At 48.7% G+C, this 23076-nt stretch overlaps 1 protein-coding gene across 2 annotated transcripts in view; it reads right to left on the bottom strand.

The window, feature by feature from the left end:
* The window catches only part of LOC133170852 (RNA binding protein fox-1 homolog 3-like), a 118464-nt gene extending 115687 nt beyond the window's left edge, over positions 1 to 2777 (bottom strand). For both annotated transcript variants that reach the window (XM_061304028.1, XM_061304029.1), the window contains exon 1: positions 2637 to 2777. In XM_061304028.1, coding sequence (XP_061160012.1) covers positions 2637 to 2657 — 21 coding nt within the window. In that variant the 5' untranslated portion in view covers positions 2658 to 2777. The remainder of the gene's footprint in view (positions 1 to 2636) is intronic.
* Between the last annotated feature and the right edge of the window lie 20299 nt (positions 2778 to 23076).

Below are 23076 nucleotides of genomic sequence, written 5' to 3'. Positions count from 1 at the left end.
GCCGCTTCCTCCGCTCGAGCGGCGAAGGACGGGGCGTCCTTCAGGAGGATTTGCTTCCATCAAGTGAAGAATGACGCCGGCAACTTTTGACATTACGTTTTCAGCCGAGCGTGGCCGAGGTCACCGACAGAACATCATTCTACGTTTTTTTTTACGCTCCTCCCTAAACCTTGGAAAATATTCGCCCAATCTTCCTAATTTGAAACCTGGATATCGTTAGAACCTATGTAAGTCTAAATGGAAAGTCTACTTTCCATGCTGATGCAACCACTCTTAGCGTGTGTCAGCACTGAGTCAGAAGAAGTCGGAGCAGTCGCCGCCGCCGCCAGCGGGCCGGGCGCTCCCCCGGCTGTCAATCAAGATTGGCGACCTTTGCCCCGCTGTTGAAAGCGGCGCTCCACAACAGGTGACCTCCAGTTTAAATATAGCAGGCGCTGACAGCGGGGGTGGGGCGCCGTTCGGCTGGGCACCCAACACCTGACGCAGCCCCCCGGGGTGGCGAGGCCTGACACGACAGTCCAAAAAATTGGATCAAAGGACTTGTTTGGTGCTTTCTGCCGAGTCAGCAAATGTTTTTGTCACGCTTGGGCCGCAATATGCCTAGTAGTTGGTATACAGGCTCCCTCTAGTGGCATGTCAAATTATCACCAAATTCCAATTTCAAACCTTGCCTAAAGTTGCGGCAAAAAAAGCACCAAAAACACACGCAAGGCACAAAACACCGCCCCATCATTGTGTGCATGCGAAATTGCTTCTCTTTCAAATTTCCCAGCGGTGCGGCGGGTTGCGGCCAAACGTGGCGAACGTCGCGGCTGCTAACGGTCGCTTATTGTTACGCTTTCATGCAGCCGCTCTGACCCCTACACCTTCTCTTCTTTTCTCCCGCTCCCTCCCTCTCTTTCTCCTCAACACGGGCTCACATTGTAAAAAATGCATCACCCCCTCGCCTGCATTAACCAGGGTGAAATTTAATTTGTAGCTTGTTTCAAAACTTAACCCTGCCTTAAAAGCCCACTTGGAAACTAAGTCTGGCTGAATCCCGACTTCAAACCCTTGACCCGATCTTGAAAGCTTAATCACTAACTCTTGTTTGAAAGCCAAACTCAAGCTTGAAAGCATAGTTGAAAATCCAGGTAGGGTTTCAAACAAGACAGATTTCTTGGAGTAGGGTTTTTAGATAAGGTTCAGGTTTGAAAGCGGGGTTCAGCTCAAGTTTGGGATTCAAACTAAGATCTACACTTTTAGATTCAAACAGAAGTGTACTGTATTTATAAACATTGTCGATTCTTTAATGATGATACTTTAATGACTTTGTACTGAAGGCAAAATAAGCAGTCCAGGCAACAACTTGGAAAGGCGTTCTATAAATAGCTAAACGCCTGATTTTTTTCTTCTCTGCGCTCGCCCCAGAAAGACGGTCCTTCGTCTTCTTCTTGAAGTGCGTTAAAGGAACCTTACACGCACAGCCTTCATAGCAGCCCCACTAATTAGTGCGCAGCCTCCCTTGCATTTTATTTTTCTCCTCCAGCCCGGAGCGCATTGAACGCCTCACGTCAGCGGCTAATCGCTAATTGCCGGCTAATTGGCCACTGCTCACCGTGGACGCTGCGACCCTTCAGAAAGTGAATGACGCTGACAACGAGAGTGGGCTCACTCCGTCTATGTCATTTTTTTTCCTTTTCTAGAATAAGGAGGGCCGTTGCTCTCCGATAGTCTGCAGGGACGCTAATTACTAAATGTTCACTAATTGGCGAGAATCTGAGCCGCTGAAAACTACTGCTACCTTTTCATAGTGATCATTTTGAGTGTATTCACGAGTAGAGGCATATTCAATACAAGTGTGGACAACCTGGGAAACTTTCAGCACACACCATAGCACTTGCTAATTGCTAAATTCACACAGTTCAGTTTGCCTGGTGCCACTAGCATGCCACGAGCACACTCCCTGACGGGTGACGATTCATGTTTTGGCAAGTGAGGTCGCGAAGAGCCAGAGAGGTTGTTGTCAGGGCGGCAGATCAGCATCTTGCTGTGCCCACACAAACACGTGGCGGGCCGGATAATCGAGGGTCACCGTGTGGGGCCGCCGTGACTGCTGTGTGACGGCGCGCACACATATTAGCTGCTGCTATGTTCCAAAAAGAAACAAAGGGGCGGTCCATATTCGCCAACTGTGAGATCACAATAGAGGCAAAATGTGAACTCAATGTTTCAGGACAAGTTCTTTTCCCCGTGAACAGGAAGTGATGTCATGACAGGTGACAGGTAAATCAAAGCCGGCCCTCTTATATGACAATAAAAAATACTGTTTCAAAAATTTCCTTTGCAGATAAAACTGATGTGGGGGCGGGATTGTGCAAATTGATCCCACAGTGACATCACAACAGTTCATTGACATTCATCATCTCCACACTCCACAATTGTGCATGAAAAAGTCACTTTTTCCACTAAATCCAGCTCAGAGTGCAAATGCCCGCGCGGGATTCCGCTCCCGTGTGAACAGGAAGTGATGTCACGGCAGGGGAAAAGCCTCGCGAGTGGGAAAAGTGGCGGATGAATGAACCGCAAGTTGCTCCACGCACACACGCAGCACTTGTCAAAAGAAGGGCGCTAGTCACGGTCGCGCAACTACTCACACAACGCCCCCTTCGCTTCATCCAGAACGGCGACGAGCGAAATTCCCGCGCATCCTCCTCCGGTTATCCGTCCCGTTTTGTCTTGAGAATCGGCCGGCCAACGGAGAACGCTGCGGCAGCGTTAGCATGAGAATACTCACGGTGTCGGAGGGTCGCCGAGCCGACGCGCAGATGAGTTGCCGCACGCTTGATGGGAAGACGGGAGGGGGGAATGGAAAGTCGACTCGGAGAGAGAGCGAGAGAAAGACAGAGAGGAGGAGGAAGAGGAGGAGGGAGCATCCAAAGCAGCACAAATAAAGAAATGAAGGAATCCTCCAGGAATGTGCGTCTGCGTTAGAACGTGTGCGCGTGTGTCAGAAGGGAGGGTGTTAAGAGAACTGCGTGTGTCTGCGCGCGCACACACATATACGCACATACACACACACACACGCAGGGTTGCACTTACAATCACTGCTGACAGCTCTGCTGCGCAGTCCACCTGCCTCATCATCAGCACCACACACACACAGACACAAACACACACACACCTTTTACACACGCATTCTTTCAACGCACACGAACACACACACCCCTATTACATAGAATCGTTCACACACAATGATCACACAGACACGCATTACGTGCACATGCACACAAACGCACGACTTCACTAACAATCACCCACACTTTTTTGCTTTCACAGTAACACACACAGTGCCATTTAATCTCACGCACACACACTCTTAGTGTCTGCATAAATGTCCTGACAAAGTACACGCGTATGCTGTTGCGTGTGAGTTTCACGCCGCTGACAGATTCCGACGCTGCGGGGTAGCGATCGCCCCACGAGTAACATGGAGGAAGGTGTGTTCACACGTCTACGCGCATGCGTGTGTGTTTGTGTGTGTTCACTGACGGATCTCCCTTCCGCCCACACCGCCGCACCCTTTCCGCTCCCTCCTCGCGCACCCTCACCCTCGTTCCTGCGTTCACTCCAGTATGGCGAGAAGGTCTGAATGAAAGGAAAGAAGTCCCAAGCATTCCGACAATTACACAAGCTGCTCAAACTCTTTTTTTCCTTTCATTATTTTTTTCACCCGTCTTAGTCTACCCCGACTCCCCACCCCAACCCTTGCTTGAAGCCTTACCCCACCACATCGCAATTCGTGCAGCATTCGTTCACAAATCTCAAAATCTGAAAATGAACAGATTGGTCCAAATGTACGACATAGTTGTCATAATTTAAAAAAAAGGTCCCTCTCAAAACGAGGACGCCACCAAGGTTCCTGCCTCGACTTTCCAATGTCAAAGTGACTTTGAGAGTTTTCCCCCTAAAAAGACTTAAAATCTTGACGTGCTTCATCTTCATCTCCTCACCAGTCACATCTGACGCGTCGCCTTACGGTATACCTTCCCTATGTCATGCCCGACGACAGATTGATCGGTTGTCACGATGCCGAGATGAAGGCCAAACATCATCACCTCCAGTCAGGTAGGCCATGCCCCCCACAGGGTCCGCCACACCACCCAGACTGACTGAATTAATGCGCCATTGTCCAGGTTCCTCGCTCAATTTTTCTTGTCAAAGCACTTTCGAAAAGCTTTTCTTCATCCGCGGTGTTTGACATTACATAGCGGCCGGCCGGCCGTCATGGAAGCCAAACAGCGCCTCTAATCAGGTAGTCCGCCCTCCGCCCCCCTTCCAACCACCGCCGCCCTTTATCTCCCCTCAATTAACACAGCGCTCGGCAGCTTCTATTATCTTAAGCGCGCAGAGAGCGCGGGGTCCTGCGAGGGGCGGCGGATCTGCGGACCGCCCGCAAGCAGCCCCCTTCAATCCGCCACCCTAATTAAAGCCCACGCTTGACGTGACAAACGCGGCGGCGGCAGCGTCCACCGACGTGCAGGGCGGGCGCCCTGAAGGATCGTCTTTGTGCGGGATTATCTGGCGGCGAGCAGCCGCTCCGCCGTCACCTGACGTCGTCTAAATCTCTCGCGCCCGCCGGTTTATCTGGTGACGCGTCCGCGACGACGACAGAGGAGGGGCGGCCGAACAACATCGGCACGGCGATAAACTACCTGCGCCCGGATGCTTATTTATAGATTATTGGTGCGTTTAATGCCTCCCGCGCCGGGTTTCATCTATTTGCTTGCCCCCGCCGGCGTGGTGCTCGCCCAGAGAAGCCATCAAAGCGGCCATTAAGTCATCCACACGCCCTCTTTGTCCTTGCTTCCTGTTTGCTAGCAAGCCACGCGCTCGCTCGCAGGTAATCATTTCCATGTCGCAAAGCTTTTCAATGACAAGGCGCGAGCAAGTAGCTGCACGCGGCAAAGCTTTATTGGCAAACCGCTTTTAAGACGACGTGACAACGTGGAGAAATCTTTGCAGAAATTTGCAAAGTGCATCGAGCTCACAAGCGCTGAATCTTGACAATCTCCAAGGACGAGCAAAGCGACAGAAAGAAGAAACAAAGTGGAACTCTTGAGCCTTGAAATTCCTATTTAAAAAAATAAATAAAAGCGGCGAGTCACGGCTGGACACTTTAGAAGACATACAAATGTTTCAATTGAAAGATCATTTTGCTCATTTGATTGTGTCTAATTGAAGCTCAGTTTCTGCTTAGCGCCGTGCCTCGGACGTTTGTATTGATTATGCTTTCATTAATTGATCGCAATGTAAAAACGAGTCATGTACCCCCCCTACCAGCAAACAGGAGATCCGTCAAGGGAGGAGCGCAATTAAGTGCCTAATTTGATTAGGAGATAACGTGAGTGGCACTTAATGGGAAGGACAAGGACTTCACAACGCCAACAGATTAGCGTGCCGGACGCCTGATAATTAATTAAGACATTCTCCGCCGCGCTCGCAGCAAGTCACGCACGCTTTAGCCGGTAAAAATGATCTTCATGCGCTTCGATGATTCGGAGTCATCATCTCGAGAAAATGTTCCTTTGGAACCCAGTTTCACTTGGCCACGTGAAATTTAGTAGTGACATAAACAAAAAAATTTGTTTTTTCCCTGGGGTTCTTTGAGTCCCCCACCTGGTCGGCTTGCCAAATTTCACGGAAGTGTGAGGGACCGCTTCTCCCAGCAAGCATTTTTGTGTGTGTGTGTTTACTAGCCAATAGAGAAGCAATCAAATTTTACTGCCCATCTCTGAATTCTGGCTGGCGTTGTCATCCCACCTTAATCTCCCATCGGCATTCCGAGTGGCGCATACCAATGGCAACCTCACCTCGAGCGGAGGAGTTGTGATCTTTAAAAGAGGGGGAGGGAGGGAAGTTGTGAGGCAGCGGCGGGTAATCCGCCAAGAGGTTGGCTGGAAAAGCCCCTCAGAAAGAAAGACGTGACGATATCCACAGTGCACGCTTGCCAAATATTGCAGGGGTTCGCCACTCAGATGGCAGCGGCTTAATCGCAAGCATGTGCTCAGACTGACTCGGCCATCAGATGCTCGCCTAAGATGTCGCCTTGATATGGATTTGCCGCGTTGACAGTCCCCTCAGACGCCACTTTGCACCTTTGAAAGGCATACGGGATGATGCGGTTTACATAGACGCGCCCTGGCCGGGAGAGATTATCTGCGCTCGATTCTCTCGGCAAAGAGTCGACAAGATGCGGACGTAAACTAACTTTGTTTCATTTCTGCCCCAGCCCCTTGCCAAAAGCATGTCATTGGTACGTGCCATTGGACCGGCACATTAGCGATTCCACGCAGCTAACGCCGAAAGGAAGCAACTGAAGGGGGAGGGGCAGGTTCTGCTAGCAAGGGGCCTCCCAGATCATTTAGCACCTCATGCAGATCAGCGCTAGTAGCAAGTCGGCCCCCGCGGGGCCCGGCGGAATTAATGTAGCGAGCCCGGGAGGGAGTGATTTATGGGAACAGCGGCGGCCGATGAGCGCCGCCGTGCCGACGCGGCAGACGGAGGCCAAGCGGACTGCTGTGACACTTTTGGTGTCAGCGCTTATTTATTTTGGCCGCCCTCCGCGCCGGGGCGGCTATTAAAGCCATCCCCGCCCGCCTCCGCACTCGGCCTTGTCCAACAAGCGCGAAAGCCCGTTAAGCGTGTGTGAAAGGCGGCTGATTGTGTTTGCCACCCGCCTGCCTCTATCTTTCTCGGACAGGCGGGATTAGACGAGGGCAGAGTGGGCGCAACGACCCTCCGGAGGCGACGAAGGGACATGAGAAAAAAAAAAAAAACTTGACAAATCCCGGAACATCACAAGCTGCAGCTGCCGTAGCCCCGAGAGTGATGCTCGCGTACTAGCGAATGTGGGCTCGCTTTCATCCCCTGCTTGTTCCGTAGCTTGGCGGTTTAGTTGATTTGCAGAAAGCGACAAGGTAAGCTACAGCCCAATTAAAAGGCATCTTTGACGTCTATAGTCGTCAATGGCAGTGAACGAGTTCAGTCATAAGCAGTAAGGTGCGAAGTCGATTGACAAGGAATTAGCAGTGTTTTGCTTGCTTTGCGTGAAGCGGTGCTCTGTTAAACACAACAAGGTGTCACATTAGGGTAATTTTTATTTATTTGTTTATTTATTTCTAATCGTTTGAGTGGTAACGCGGGCTAAATGGAAGCTCGTCGCCGGAGATAATGCGCTGCCAGACGGGAGTGATTGACCAGTTTAGCTAACGCTCTTATGCAGATTGGCTTACGTGACATTACAAGTATAGGTCGGCTTTTTCTCAGCCTTCGCAAATACGTTTTTGGAAAAAAAGAAAAGAGAGTCAGACGGCACATCTCTGCTCGTTTCCCAGCATGTGGCCGACAAATCAAACTCTCGACGCCGGGAATCCGCTCGGATGGGACGATTAAGAAGACCTGGTTGGTTGCGACAATAAGAGGACGGGCGCGCCCGATCGCACGTCGACTCTTTTTGGCCATTCTCCAAAGTTGGGCAAATGGAAAGCGTAGGTTGGGCTTTGAATATTAGGTTAGGGTTTTAAGACCGGGGTAGGGTTTCAAATGATGCACTGTTGCCATGCTCACTACTTTAACGCGCTCTTTGTTGGCCGGCGCTTAGCATCACGAGGCGTCTCTGTTGCCTTCAGTTTGAACTCGGCCGACACAGTTAAAAAATGAGATAACAACGGGTTGCCATGGCGATAACATAACTATGTAGTAGGAGAAATGGGTAACATCTCGCGGGGGATGGAGGGATCAGCGAAGGGAGGGGCGGGATGCCAGCACGGGGATTGTGTCTTTTTATATGTCAGCCGCCGTCCTCCATCATCAAAGCGCTTCTCCGCTTTGGGTGTGGTGGTAAAAAAAAAAAAGCACATCATTAGTCTCCAGCCAGGAAGTTGTTTATACGCACACCATTTGCTTTTGTACCTTTTTTGTGCCGGATAGTCTGGTTTCTGAATTCAAGAAGAAACGAGAAGCTCTCATGTCATCCATTTCAAATTGCTGCCATTTTGGCAGCAAATAAAAAATGACGTCAAAGCGCCTTCTGGCTGGCATTGCAATTATTGCCTCTCACTTGCTTTTCATTTTTTAAACCCTGAACCTGGTTTGTGTTTTTAGCCGTCGCTTTTTCCATCATACGACAAATCCATATTGGCTACTTTTCCCCGACCCAACGTTGGGCTCGTAAAGACTCCAGACTTGCTTTGGCCTTCACGGAGGCGACACTCCAGCACACCTCAGCTGCCGTGATGTACGACTGTGTGTCTTTGTGTGTGTTTACAACGCTGTGTGTGTCTGTGTGTTGTGTGTGGAGTAAACAGGCCATCCATCATGCAGTGAGAGCATCACACAGGGAGCAGGAGGCGGGTTATGGGGGGGAGTCTGAGGGGGCATCATTTAGCCTTCCAGAGTCCGCCGCCGCCGCAGGCTGGAACGTTTGACTGGCGAGCGGTAATCAAGCTGAGAGAGCGCCACCTGTCTGTGTGATGGATAACTAGCCACGGGGGCAACAACTTGGTATGATCGGCAACATTTCAGGTGGCGCAACGTCTTTGGGGGCTTTTACTTTTACCGCCATGGAAAGATTTTGGTTTAGGGGTCAAATTTGGGTTCGAAATTTCAACTTTCAAGATCGGTTTCTGGGTCGACTTTTATGAAATCTTGCCGAATGTAATAATGTAGCAGCCGGTGGATTTATTTGACATTCCGGCTGATTTCTTATGATTTGATTTAGCGCGCAAGCTCTTGTTTGAATGAAATGTATTTTTTTTTCTTGGCTTCTTTTACCACGGCCATCAACAAGATGAGAAAATGTCATTTTTACATCAGCTTCAAGATGGGCTTTTACACCAATTATCCTTCACGAGCTCTCATCTTTAAAAAAAAAAAATGATTGGAGTGTACGTGCGCGTACACACACACATACACACTTGTTAGCGGGATGGAGAGTGTGTTGACTGAGGGATCAGTGGGGGATTTATTTACGAGGCATGATCCTTTAAAGCTGCGGTGTGTGTGTGTCTGTGTGTGTGCGTGTGTGTGTGTGTGCGCGCGTGTGCGTGCGCAGTCACCTCATTAATTCCAAAGCGGGAAATGAAGCAGAAACAAAAAGCCGCCCGTCTGCTAATTGCAAGTCGACCAGCGAGAGCCCAAACAAGCGGCTTATGATGCCGTCTCAGACTACTTCCAGGTGTGGGAAATTTCAACTTCATGGCTGAGATGTCGAGCAACAAAAACACACACCGCAACTTTGCGGCTTAACACGCAAGCAGTTTGCTTGACTCTTAAAGTAACGTAACCTTCGTACTCGGGCAAAGGAAACACCAAAAAGGGAGTTCAAGAACTACTGCACCTGCCTTAATCCATCTCAGGTGGTGGCCATTTTGCTGAAAATGACATCGCAGTTGCCAGGGTTCAGCTCACAACCAATCACGGCTCACCAGTTTCCTGAAGCTGAGCCGTGATTGGTAATTTACACCTCACCATTCAAAATAAAGGCAGGCAAAGAAAGTGTAAACCTCATAGCTTATTCGAAGTTATCGTGAAACGACGACAAAACTTTTCGCGGAACGTAAAGCGACTGGAAACCTCCTCGGTACGACCCAACGTGAATTTACAACTTACTGCTTGTTGTGACAACATAGACAGATGGCCGAGACGGAAATAGAGAAGCACCGATGAAGAAGGCGAAGATGAAGATTTGGAGGTGGGGGGGGGGCGTCGAAGGGACGCTGAAGGATGAGGCGACGTTGCGAGTAGACGCCAGGCTTTAATGAGCATTCCCCTCAAACCCTGGAGACTCTTTGCACTCCTCACCGACAATATGGGCATCGCAAACACACAGACATACACTTCCGCACAATATAACGCAACAACAGTTGACTGCCTCTAACAACCATAGCTGGAACACAAAGCGACTACACCGCTTCGGAAATTCAAGCCAAGCAACACCGGGACACACGTGACCGCTTGTTGTGTCTTATTGAATGACTTCTAAAGCTTCCTCCAAATTGTGAAGCAACTGCACTTAACGTGACTTAAAATATGGCGGCGATATCGTCATTCGGTTTCTGTGGGCCTCCCACCCCCGGCGATAACGACCCGCTAGTGTAGGTCACTTTCCCCGCTCGGTGCCCTTGATTCCCACCCGCTTATCGCCCACCGCCGACGGGCCGCGGGGGTGGGGGTGCTTTTGTGCGCCTCAGGTTTTATACCCCTCCCCCTTTAGACGACCCCCTCGAGAAAAAACAGCCCCTTTATTCGTCATCCCCGAGGGGGGGCGGCCACACGACAAGGTGTCCTGAGTTATGGCCGCCGGTGTGCGTGAGTGAAAAATTGAAAAATGATGAACAACGGGACAAAAAAGAATCAAATCCAGGGGAAGCGAGACTCGGCTGTAAATCTGCAGGCGGGATCGGAGGATTGTTTGCACAGCTTGCGTCTGCCGCCACTGGAGGTTGGATACCTTGGAACTCGGCGGCAGGATGGACAATTTGATGGCCAAGCCTTCAATGGGGACTTGAAGGCGGGCCCTTTAGCATGTCGCTAGCGGACTCCGTGGATTTTCTTTTGGGGTTTCCGTCCATTGAAAGTTTTGATGGGAGCACGGCGGTTGCGGCGCCATGGCAACATTAGCGTGGCGGAGCCGAGAGCGACGGGACGACAATTATTCAGCGAGCGTTGGCGTCACACGGCAAGCTATCGAAACGGGCAGCTGGCGTCCTAAAGCTTTTGGGCGGGAATGGAAATGTTCCGCAGCTGTTTGGCCCAGCTTCCTACCTTGACTAATGAGTTGCGGAGCGGGCCGACATCCCGACACTCGGCGCGACCGCGCGTCCGTCGTTTCAAAATGTTCTCCCGCTCGGCGAGCAGCTGCGGCGCTCAGCTGTCGCTACGCGCGCTAGCCACATGTGGAGCCAACGCGCTGAGCAATTATTCCTTGCATACCTGCCAGCCCGCCTGACCTCAGCACATTTTTTACAGCCTTTGTTTCAAATGCGCAAATTTAACTCGGCGAGCGACAAACTGTTGTTTGCACGTGACGGATTTGAATGCTTTTCCCCGATTGACATGACACAGCACTCCGAGTGGACATGTTTGGTATTGCAGACAAGAGCGGTGCCATCTAAGTGTATTTAAGATTGTCTTTTGGTTAGTTAGAACATTTCTGTGTAGAAAGTAGAAATTACAATGAAATGAAAACAACTTTGAAGTCAAGCAATTTGTTTCAACAGAATGGATCGCTGCTTGTCAAGGCCGTTTTCTTTTCATTTTCTCCTACTTCAATGACAAACTGGTTTTGTTTGACCTTGGCAAAGCTCTGCTCTCTTCTTTAATCATTCATTAGCGATGACGGACAGCGTGAACGAACTTGGGAAACAAACAAAGCGAAAAAAAAAAGACAGAACGTTAAGTGTCAGCACCTGTCCAATTAAAGGCCAGCGTCCAGGCCAGACGCAAGACCTTTTTGCCTGACAGTCGGCGCCAGACGACATCTTCACGCCACTTTGGCTGTCTTGGCTGACACAGACGTTTTGTGTGCCTCAACGCCTGTGCAGGTACGCCATCTCATCTATACGTGTGTCTTAAGATAACTTTTTGTTTCTTACCATCGACTATACAACAAGCATACGGTACGTGTTAGCATTTTTGCTAGCAGGTCTTAGTGTGTTTTCATTCCTGCCGCAATATGGTATCGCGTGTACGTTTGTCTCATGAAGACGATTGATGCATTGTGGGTGGATAAGTAATGGAAGCGCACCAGTGATGGATTGTCTTAATATTGCCTTTGAACCCCCACACACACACATACAAACACACACACACGTGAGCGACTTTGGTAGCTCGCATCCATCACAGCGTTTGTCAAAGGAAGATATATTTTTACCTCCCTGCTCTCCTATGAGGTAATCTGATTACCGGGATATTTCTTTCATAACTTTCATATTTCTTCAAATTGTCGTGCCGTGATGCCTGTCACACAAGTTAAGGCGTTGTCATGGCGACCAGCACGGATTGTTTTTCATTTAACAGATCGACTAGCAGGCTACTGACAAACACGGTGACAGTTTTTAAAAAGCAACTTGGAAACAAAGACAATATTGCAATCTTTTGACCTAAACCAAGTGTCTGAGCCAGGATTTATATTTACCGTTTTTTTCCATGTATAATGCACAAAATTTAACTAATTTATTGTCCTAAAATCTGGGGTGCGCATTATACATGGGTACAAAAAAAAAAGTTTTTTTTTTTTTTTTTAATCCGGATATCATACGGAGGCCGCCATTACAGATGCGCTTTCTTCTCTGCTGTTCACTTCAAACACGCTCCATACGAACACAATGCTCTCGTATCAGACGCTTGCTAGATCACCTGCTCGTTTGCTGTCACAATGTACCCTACACAAATCCGAAACATTTCTTCGCTATTGAGTATGCTAGCGCATGCGCAGTGATAATGACCGGCAGAATAACATCCGGTTGTTCCCAAAGATGATCTTTTATCTGAAATAATTTTACGTTCACGAACTTAAGTAGGAGTCAAAATCTGGGTGTGTATTATACATGGGTACAGGCTTTTTTCCAGCATCACCATGCCATTTTTAGGGTGCGTATTATACATGTGGGCGCATTATACGTGGAAAAAAACGGTAATTTATAGTTTGAAATTATATTTAAGCCAAATATGGGACAAGGCTGGTGATGTTTTTTTAATACCGGTCATGAAGTTTTGGCATTCAGGGGATGGTTGTGGTTTTGAATAATCACCGGGGCTAATTAAGCAGTTTGTTTTGGCTGCCCTTCCGTCTTTTGTCCATTTGCGTAGGGCGCGATCCAGGCAAATTACGACGGGCTAAAGCTCGCGTGAACTTGGAAAGTAATCACGCCTGGCGCGCCGGCGTTCGGCTGTGTCACTCTCGCCCTAATGAGGCCCCGGCCTGAGCGGCGGCCATTAGCGGGGCTCAGCGGTGCCGCGATCTGAGCCGGGAGCTGCCTCCGCGCAACCTAATCCCCGGGCGCTCCCTGAGGACCCGCTGCCACGAAGCCGCTTGTAAAAGCTCCAGCTGTGCCGAACACGAAGAACATTTGAAAACAGACAGAGTGCGGATGAAAATGTGCACTTTAAACGAGCAGCAGGTGCAGCGATGACATTTTTATGCATGTAACATCGCATCAGAAATTTATGGAACCCCAGACATCGCGTAGACGGGGAATCTTTAATTGAAGCCACCTAGATATATATATCTACTTCAATTTTATAAAGTGTGCACAAAATATTTATTCATAGCCACAAAATACTCGGTTTCAAAATTTTGTGCTCACAAATTCGTAACAACAACACAGATCATTTGTAGCCGTATAAAAACTAATAGAAATGTGTGTTTATGGACAATTTTGAGTTTTCAATGAAGCTAACACGCTAACACGCTAACCACTTTCCCACCGTGCTGCCCACTCGGCACTTCCTCTTATTTTAAAATTCCGAGGGGATTTAATGCCCTTTTTTTCCTCCATTCTTTTTCAGTTTCTAGTGCTTTGAATTCCGCTCACTGTGTCATCAGCCCACTCTGTGCCTGAATAATTCATAACAATATTTATTAGCACTCTGAGGTACAATTAGATGAATTGGGATTAAAAATTGTCTCGTCTGCGAGGACAAAGCGCAGCAAACAAAAAAAGAAAAAAACACAACATTATCAAAATAAAGAAGCCAAGCGGATTAATTCCCTTTTTGCTGCGCTTTTCCCCTCCTTTTAAATAGAACGTACTTAATATTCCATCTGCACGGCTAAATTGCCGATGACAAGTTAAAATGGGGGCTGAGCATGGGCCTCACGCTTTAGCACACAAATCGCCTTCTTTTCCCTTTTCTTCTTTTTTTTTTTGGCTAACTCCCCAAAGTACAAATAGATCTTTTCATTCCCGACAGAACGTTGACTTTTGTTGACCCGATGCCCCGCGCAAAACTGATGAATAACAACCTCGCTTCTTTTTGCTTCACATTTCGACTCAGGTTTGCTTAAAAGAAATAAAAAAATCTCTCCGGCAACTGAAAGAGTCAAAAGTGCACATTTTGGTGACAAAGCGGATTATTTCAGGTAGCAAGTAGCTAACCACTTGGTTTACCTTTTTTGTTCCTGGTTGTGATCTGCTCGGGTCAAAGTACCAAGGGCAAAATCTAATTTGCTACAAACTATATTGAGTCATATCTCAAATTAAAGGTCCCGAAAATGTGATTGCTTCGCTATGATGACAGTGTGAGCCAAAGCAAGCGTTGCTTTTTGAGCTCTTGCTCTCATTATGATGCAGAATGGAGAAAGCATCGCATTTGTTCAGCCAACGGCAAAAGTAATTAGAACAAAGTATTTGTACTTCATTACTTCCAACACAGGCAGCTTGGGGTGGGGGGGGTTTAGGTCGCTCGTACGTCGGCTGAGACCCCGCGAGAGGCAAAAACAATCACGGGTGCTTGTTACAGACGACACAATGAAGTCCTTTTGATTGCTTTGTGCGGCCACTGTTGCCGGCCGCCCTTTGCAACACGGGAGATATTTGACTCAATGAAAGCCATCCCCGGGGACGCGTGTTTTGTTCGCCTGCACAATCGGCGCTTCTGAGCCCAATCGGCCTACGCGCCTTCGCCACAAAGAGCACAAAAGAGTTGCGTTGGTTCGCTGGAAGCTCGAGCGCCGCGGAGCGTTCGTTCCTGCCGTAAAGTTTTGATATTGCAAAGCACCACGTGACCTTGGCGGAGGTCGGAGAGCGGAAGGGTTGAAGTGACTCATCGTTTATGGAGCGATATAATAGAGGACTCGATGTTAGCGCCGCATTGAAATGATTGCAAGCTGTAAATCGTCCTTCATAAGGCACGGAACATTTGATCCGTTCTCGTGAGCAGCGCTGCCACCTACAGGTTTGGAGGGGTCTCATTGAGCTTCCCCGAGAATAAGAAAGACTGCCATATTGGCATACAGGTTCCTTCAAAGACAATCACATCCCCGATATTTATATTAGCCAATTTGAAGTTGGCGTCGGTGACAGCTGGCGTATGCCAAGTTGCCAGAACGTTCCCTTGCCGCCATCGTGCCTTGCGTGGGTGGAGCACGGCAGTGAAGTTTGATAGCAGGTACGAGATTCGGCGCTCGGCGCTGTTGCCACGGAGACACGTCCCCTCCCCGCCTGTCTCCCATGACGCTACGCGGCGCTTTCCAGCTCAAATCTATCTCTGCGCTGTGACGAATGAAAAGAATGACAAACATGGACTTTTAATCGGCCAAACAATCGGGGATAGGTCACCTCTCTGATTCAGGACGCCTTTGCTGACTTTTTCAATCCGCCCTGTGAGCGGCTGCCACCCGGGGGTGGGGTGTAATTCCCTTCCTGCATTGGATGCCGAGCTTCCCTATTGGTCGAGGGTAAGAAAGGCCATATTGATCACAGAGGCGTGGCGCGAGAAACCAAAGATGCGAGCGTCTTTGCCATGTGTGATGGAGAAGGCGGGTTAAGGAAGAGGAAGCCCCGGCTGTCCATGACTCACACACGTCCCAGCGTTTCCAATCATCCCTCGCCATGGGGAGGGGCCGGGATCACACGCCGCAACAGTTGTGATTATAGCGCACCACTGAGGGGGGGCGGACGAGTAGCGGGGGGCCGCGCAGTAACCCGGCAACCTTTCAGTGCGCAGCGTCATGTTGTGAGATGGAAATACGATGCGAGTTCTGAGCTGGAGCACAAAAGCTTTCATTGGTAGAAATTCCATCAATGGAGCATCATGCCGGAAGGGCGGTTGATAAGGAACAACATGCTGCTTCACCACAAAGGTTATTTGGCCGGTCTGACCAGACTCGCCGTCGACCAGGAAGCCGATTGAATCCCGCGTCCCTTGTCCAGCAGGACGTGTCCACTACATGGCGTCACGTTCCGATTGGACGGCAAGCTCGATTCAGGCCCGACGAGGTAATCGGCGCACAAGCGTGAATAACGAGCGTCTGTCCTCAGAACCTCGGCGCATTAGCTGGCGCGATCGGTGAATGATGGAGAAAGCCATTAAAGCACTCATAAAATTGCAAATGCCTTCCTCCAATGTTTCCCGCTGCTCGCGATGATCCCCCGACAGGCGTTCCTCCGTCCAATTCCCCGTCCGCCCGCCGCGTCGGCGCAACACTCGGCCAGATCCATCTTTTTCAATTACGCCACGAGAGGAGAAGAGCCGCCTTCTCTCGGTGCCCGCGGGGAGGGAAGCACTTTTTAGCAAGCATTAAAATGTATCGCCGCCATTCCGTATTAAAGCGCAATCTGTTGGATTAATCGCCGGGGGGGCCCTCCCTGGAATCCCGGTCGCCTCTTGCGGGTAACAACGTGCACGAGACGTCGGAGTCGCGTTCGGAAATTGACGTCTCATTCGGAATGATTGGCATGTGCAGCTGCAGTGTTGTTGGATGCGCAGATTTGCATTTCTGCTAAGCGGCATGTAAACAGGTTGCGCAATATAGCATAGTCGATATTTGGACAAATTACGAGAAGTGTATATGCAACTGGTTGCCCTTCCCATTCATCAGTAAGCAGGAGGTAGCGCTCCATTTCCAAAAGGTTCCTGACCTGTCTGCTAATGTTTCACATGCAGACCGACGACCGAACGCCGACTGAATAATTAATCGCGGACTATGTCGCCTGATTAGCATATCCCGTGTCGCTAACACGCGGCCGCAGATGAAAGAGTTAAAGAAGCAAACGACTTCATTTCAAAACAAAATTTTATGCAGCGGCGGCGCTGCGACTCCGCTCGGAGTCATTCAAAGTGACATCCATCTTTTATGGAGCCCGCACTGAGATTTGTTTTGTTGACGGGCCGTCCGTCCTCGCATCCTCTCCCGCTCCCGTCCCACCAAGAAGCTGATCTCTTTCATCCGCACTTGATCTTTTTCCCTTTTATCGGCACATCCTCATTTTTTTTTCCCCCGCTAGCCTCCCGACATCCCTCTCGCTTACGACCGGCTTCTTGTCGAGCCGCTCCTCCTTTTTCTTCTCCATCTGACGAAGAAAGGCTTCGAACTAGAAAGGTGGACGTGTTGTTTGGTCATTTTTTTCCCACCGGCAGCAAGTGAGCAACACTCCTGAGAAGTTGGAGAGTCACGCCGGCAATACAACGTCACCAATTGCTGACTTATTGGCAGCCGCTGACCCGGCTGTGACCGGCCAAAATCGGACTCTGACGGGTCAATGATCTGAACACGCCAACAACGCAAAACGAGACTTCCTGTCCATCCATCTTATCAGCTCGTCCTCTAAAATGATCTTTATGTCTGACGGGCGTTAAGTGTGCATTTGTACCCAAACGGGCCGACAATCTGAAATATTAAACTTGTTCAATATTTATGACCAGAAATCTTCACACGTGTGGGGAATGAGGAACACCGACAACTTTGGAGCCATTTGACTCCGGGGACTGTGGCGTGAACGGAATGTAGCCAAACAAAGAAAATCTCTCCAAACTAATTGTGTAGCAGGCCTCGGAGCCGTTATTGTGAGATTCCCTCAAAATGTTCACCGTATTATTGCTCGCTAACATTCCAGTCAGGCTCCGTCTCGGGAGGCCCCGAGTCGGACAACGGCGCTTTGCGGTGGGCCGGCTGTTTTCTCAGGCTGGCTGGTCAAATAAGATGATTATATAAATACGATTATTGACACAGACAGCCGTGGTGGTCTTGCGCCGCCTTTGTTGGCTTTGGCTATCAGCTACTTTCCACCAAAAGTGAAGAAAAGAAAGATTTGCTCGATTTATTTCTATCTACGCCGTCTTGTTGCCATAGAAACGATCCAATTGAAAAGTTGGACGGGACTTTTGAGTGGAAAATGACAAAAAGATTAGAGTTGAATTTGTCCCATGATTTTCAACAGATAGGGGTGAAAGAGCTTATTTAGGTCCGAAAGCCGCGTTTTTGTTGAAACCGTCCCAAGAATACGTAAAACTAGAAGGCGGAGTTGCTCTAATGAGACATCAAGTTGTTGGAAGATGGCATGAAGTTGTAAGCGCGGTTCTCTGACAGCGGCGTTGGAGCGCGACCACGTTGGCAGCGTGTCAGCGTTGATACGCCAAGTCACAATCTGTCTGAGCACGGCGGGAGATCATTACGCCGCACGCCTCGGCACTTTTAAACGTGTTTAGTATCTTGTAAGGCAATTTGAAACCGGGAGACGTGGGATAATATCCGCCGAGGGTTCGAGTCACCGCAAAGTGCCGCCTTGAGATCAATCTCATATCGACCATTGAAATGAATAGAAATAAAATTCATTCATTCAACAAAAAAAAGAATTTGTATCTTACAAACTAACCATAATTAGCAAAACGGTGTCTTGGTATTTGTAGTTAGTTCTTTCTTGGAGCAAACAAATCAATGGATAATTTCCCGTGGGCAGTTTTTCTTAAGATTAACCACAAGTAATCATATTTCCAATGATCTCCAAAGACACTTAAAAGAAACGGAAATAAACGTGTTGGATCAATAATGTCTCATACTTGGCGAAGCGTTGTGTAATTGAACAATTGATAAGGATAGCGACACGGCCGCTATTTGTGAAATATTCCACCGATTGGCAGTGGTGGCGTGCCCACGGTAACAAAGATGATTTGATTCAATGCAGTCCAGTTGGCTCACACTTTTTGTCATGGTGCTATTTAGTTGGAGGCGAAAATGCATCAACGGAGTAAATAAAATGATGGAGAATGATATTCACGCTCGCATGCAACCAAACAGGATTACCGTATTTTCCGCACTATTAGGTGCACCTAAAAACTTACATTTTACTAAAAAAAACACAGTGCGCCTTATAATGCAGAGCGCCTTATATATGGATCAATTGATGAATTTGTTGATCCATATTGGTTGTACACAGTGCTCTGCCAAAATGTTTCAGTACGTTTTAGTACGACTAGTAAACTACAAGGTCTCATCGCTTCCCAACATTACGGCAACTGTAGTCAGGGGGCGTCACCAAATAGCTGTTGTACCCGCGAGGCTATTTCATTTCAAAAAGGCTGCTCCGTTAATGTTTCGAGTAAATTTACGGATTGATATGGAAGGGAAACATAGGTAAGCAGTACCAATGTGTTAGATTGAACTTTAGTCAGTTCCGATCATTTTATAGGAGATTGTTTGAGAAACGCGATTGTTTACACTTTGCTGAGGCTCATGGGAGATTGCGAGCTGAGGCTCATGGGAATTTGCGGATGGCTAATGCTATAACGATAGCTGCTATACGCACCAGGCTATTTAGTGTCAAAATAGGCTGCTCTGTTAATGTTTCGAGTAAATCTACGGATAGATATGGAAGGGAAACATAGGTAAGTAGTACCAATGCGTTAGATCGAACCTTTGTCAGTTCCGATCATTTTATAGGAGATCGTTTGAGAAACGCGATTGTTTACAGAGGGCTCGTTGGTTATTGGCTAGTGGATGCATACCGCAACCCTAGTCAACCTCAGTTTGTTGCAGTATAGCTTCTATTTTATGCGTCTTATAATCCGGTGCGCCTTATATATGGACAAAGTTTTAAAATGGGCCGTTCATTGAAGGTGCGCCTTATACTCCGGTGCGCCTAATAGTGCGGAAAATATGGTAATAATTGTACTAGGTTCATCTTGTTTTTCCTTTTCAATTACTTGAGTGTCCACACTCTGATGAAGGTGGAAGAACCCGCCGAAACATGTCAGGTAAATAAACCTAAACAATTTGTTTGATATAGAAGAACCAGTGAAGTAAACAGGATTAATGTCAAGGAAGCAAAAGAAAAGCACAAACACTTTAGCCAACAGAAAAATAGTGGCCGGGTTGCCACGGTAACAGCGTAACAGGAAGTGGACATGATCAGAAAAATCGGCGACCGCTCCCCGCATCGTGAGGAGTCGGCGATTGATCATCGGCGGCAGCGTCACGCGACCACGTCTCGCTCGTTTCGGAACCGAACGGGGCATTTTTTGGGGAGGGCCTCATCATTCACGCTGTTTACGGCGTAAATATTTTAGCGGGGCGCGGTGACCCAGCCGCGCGCTAAATAGCCATTAATAATCATAAAGAACGGGACGCCGCCCAGGCTAAGATTAATTGCGGGCCTTTCGCATGATGTTTTTGCTTTCGAGGCTGAACAACAGGCAACTGAACATGACGGATTTTTTTTTTTTTTGCAACACGCACATGTGATTTCAGGAGACAAAATGTGAAGAAAGACTTCCATGCTCTTGGCATGGAAGCGAGGATGTGCATATGTTCGCTGCAACCATCCAAAAATGAAAAAAAGAAACCAAACAAGACGTTTTGGTTTTTTTTTGTTGAAAATGGAAACCATTCCTGCCGTGTTCTTCCTTGTTTGTTTGTTTTCTTTTTTTGGGACTGTGGGGTGAATAAATGTTGCTGTTCTGTCTCCTGCAATGGTGAGACAAGCATGGGGATGAAAAAAAAGGACGGTCCGTTTCCGCCGCCTGTTTGGCCTGCTTGCCAAGAGCGTCTTGGACACACCATGCAGGCGCCGTGCGTGTGAGCAGGCCGGCCGGAAAAGACGGCTTTCTTGGACGAGTCGGGTCCGGCCGGAGCCAAGCGGCGGGTGGTGGACTTTGGGGGCAGCGGGGAGGGGAAGGACCGGTAGTGTCAACTGGTCCTTTCCTGCCCAGCTGGACCAGCGTGGCAAGATTCTCATTTCAGTTGCCTCTAGTTCCACTCAGTCGGGAAAGCGAGAAGCGAGAGACACCCCGGACTGGTCGCCGGACAGATAAATATTCACACTGACAATAAGACAAAAAGTCATCGTGTTTACGGCACCGTCGAAGGGGTGCGAGTGACTCGGCACGACGCCGGCATCTGTTGATAAAAGCGCGGCACGACGCTGCTGCGCCGGTGTGGGCGTGAAGCAATTAGTTTAACGGTAGAAAGGAGATGTGCCGGCCAACTGCTGTCTGGACGTTTTAGCGAGCAGGTGCGAGCGGCCCTCTTACACGCACGTACTTTTGTTTGTTTGTGAAAAGGCGTCGGGAGCAGGTGGGATACGGCGCCGGGGCGCTTGCCAAGTCAAACGTCGTTTACGAGCGCATCTGCAGCTGCAATCGCCGTATTTAAATGTCTCGTGACGTCGCGAGATGCTTCGCCGAAGACAGCTGTGCATTTTTATGCCTTGTTTGCGCTTCAGCCACTTTTGTCCAATTATTTAAGAGCAAGAACAAAACTGAAAGGTAGCGAGATAAAACTTTCCGTTCTTAATGTCCCACCTGCTGGGTTCTGTGTGAAAGACACGTCATACGGAAACTCTTGTGTGAAACGCTGTTGAGTCTTTCCAGGAACGAGCTAATGGGCGGCTTTGCTTGAGCGTGAAGAGATAATTAGCACGGCCAGCCGCACGGAGGGAAGCCTAATGACTTCCGATAAGAGCGCCTCAACGTGGAGGACGACCATCACGTGGACAAACGCGCACATTAGCAAACACCCCCGGGGGCTACACGTCCCGATCGGGACACACCAAAGTGTGCTAGTGACTGAGTCACAACATTTTGGAATTGCTGTTTACTAGGGGTGTAACGATACATCGATACACATCGATTAATCGATATAATGCTCTACGATTTATTGGCATCGATGCTAAACGTAAACATCGATTTATATCGCCGTGTTTGACCTCGGACATTAGACGCGACTTTATTTTGAAATCCAGTTCATTGTTGCTTGCTTCCTCTTTCCGGGAGCAGTGCGCCCGGTGTTGTTGTGTTGTGAGCAGAGCAGGCACGTGAAAGGGGAGTCGACAACTAGTACGCGGCTCCTGGGCTGGTGCTATGGCTAGTGTCTAAAAAGACGAGGAAATCTGCTCCCCTTTAGGCTTCAAGTCATTCGTTTGGAAGCACTTTGGATTCCAAAGAAAAGATGGCTCAACGGACAAGACACGTGCAGTTTGTAAATCCTGCCATGCGGTGATCAAATATTCAGGGAGCACAAATCTCGCCGCACATTTAAAGAAAAAACACGACATCAAAGTTCAGTGTTAAAATAAGCACTTTGTATACTGCAATACTCTTTTAATTTCCTAAATAAAGAGTTTGCAGTACCTTGTTGATTTTGCGTATGAATTGTTATAAATCAGGATATTGTTCTATATTTTTTATTAAAAAAAAAAAATATCGATCGTAGAGCACTATATCGCGATATATCGTGAATGAATCGCAGCAGGCTATAAGATATTGGCAAATATCGTATCGTAGTTCTTTGTATCGATATTATATCGTATCGTGACAAAACCCGCGATTTACACCCCTACTGTTTACCGTAGTGACTGGAAGAAAAAAGAAAAACATCACCGATTTTGAATAAGTGCCTCCTGTTACAATTTTGACTCTCGTGACTGAAGCATAACATGAATTTGCTTGACACTGGATGAGAAAGGTGCAAAATGAGCCTTTTCTCCTCCCCCACCAAGATAAATGCCCCCCCCCCTAAAGGCAATCGGGTATTAGCATTAACCCCTCCCTCCGGAGCTGCAAAGCTAATACCGACAATCATTAGCATGCACAGTCAACAACAACAACACGGCGCCGATATTTACAGTCGCACGCCGGGGGAGCGAATAAACGGTGTGATTAACAAGTTTTCCTGACGACCGGCGCGCGCCGAACACCAGGCGCCACCTCGCCGACTTAATGGCTCTTAATGGCTTCTTAACGACTTCTTAACGACTTCATCAGGAAGATCCTACAACAGCACGTACCGATGCGAGGGGGGCGGACCCCGGCCAGGCGAAGGGAGGGGCCATCACGCTTCAATATAGACGCGGAACCCGACACGGAAAACCACGGGGGGGAAAAGTGGACAGCTGTCAGTTATGGTGACTGAGGGGCAACTTACTGAGAGTTTTTTGAAAACCTGCCCACTAAACTGTGTGCAAAAGGCTGACACATTGTGACATGCGGGGGCCGCCCCACTCGGGGGGTCGCCGTCACGCTGCACAAATCAGCTCGTCTGACGCGGAAATCCATGGCGGGGGTACACAAAAAAAAACGGCAGCCGGAGCGGTAAAA

This window comes from Syngnathus typhle, linkage group LG17, assembly GCF_033458585.1.
Source record: "Syngnathus typhle isolate RoL2023-S1 ecotype Sweden linkage group LG17, RoL_Styp_1.0, whole genome shotgun sequence".
In the NCBI taxonomy this organism is placed as follows: Eukaryota; Metazoa; Chordata; class Actinopteri; order Syngnathiformes; family Syngnathidae; genus Syngnathus; species Syngnathus typhle.
Note: the sequence above shows the minus strand (reverse complement) of the source record. Positions and strands in the feature narration are given on the sequence as shown.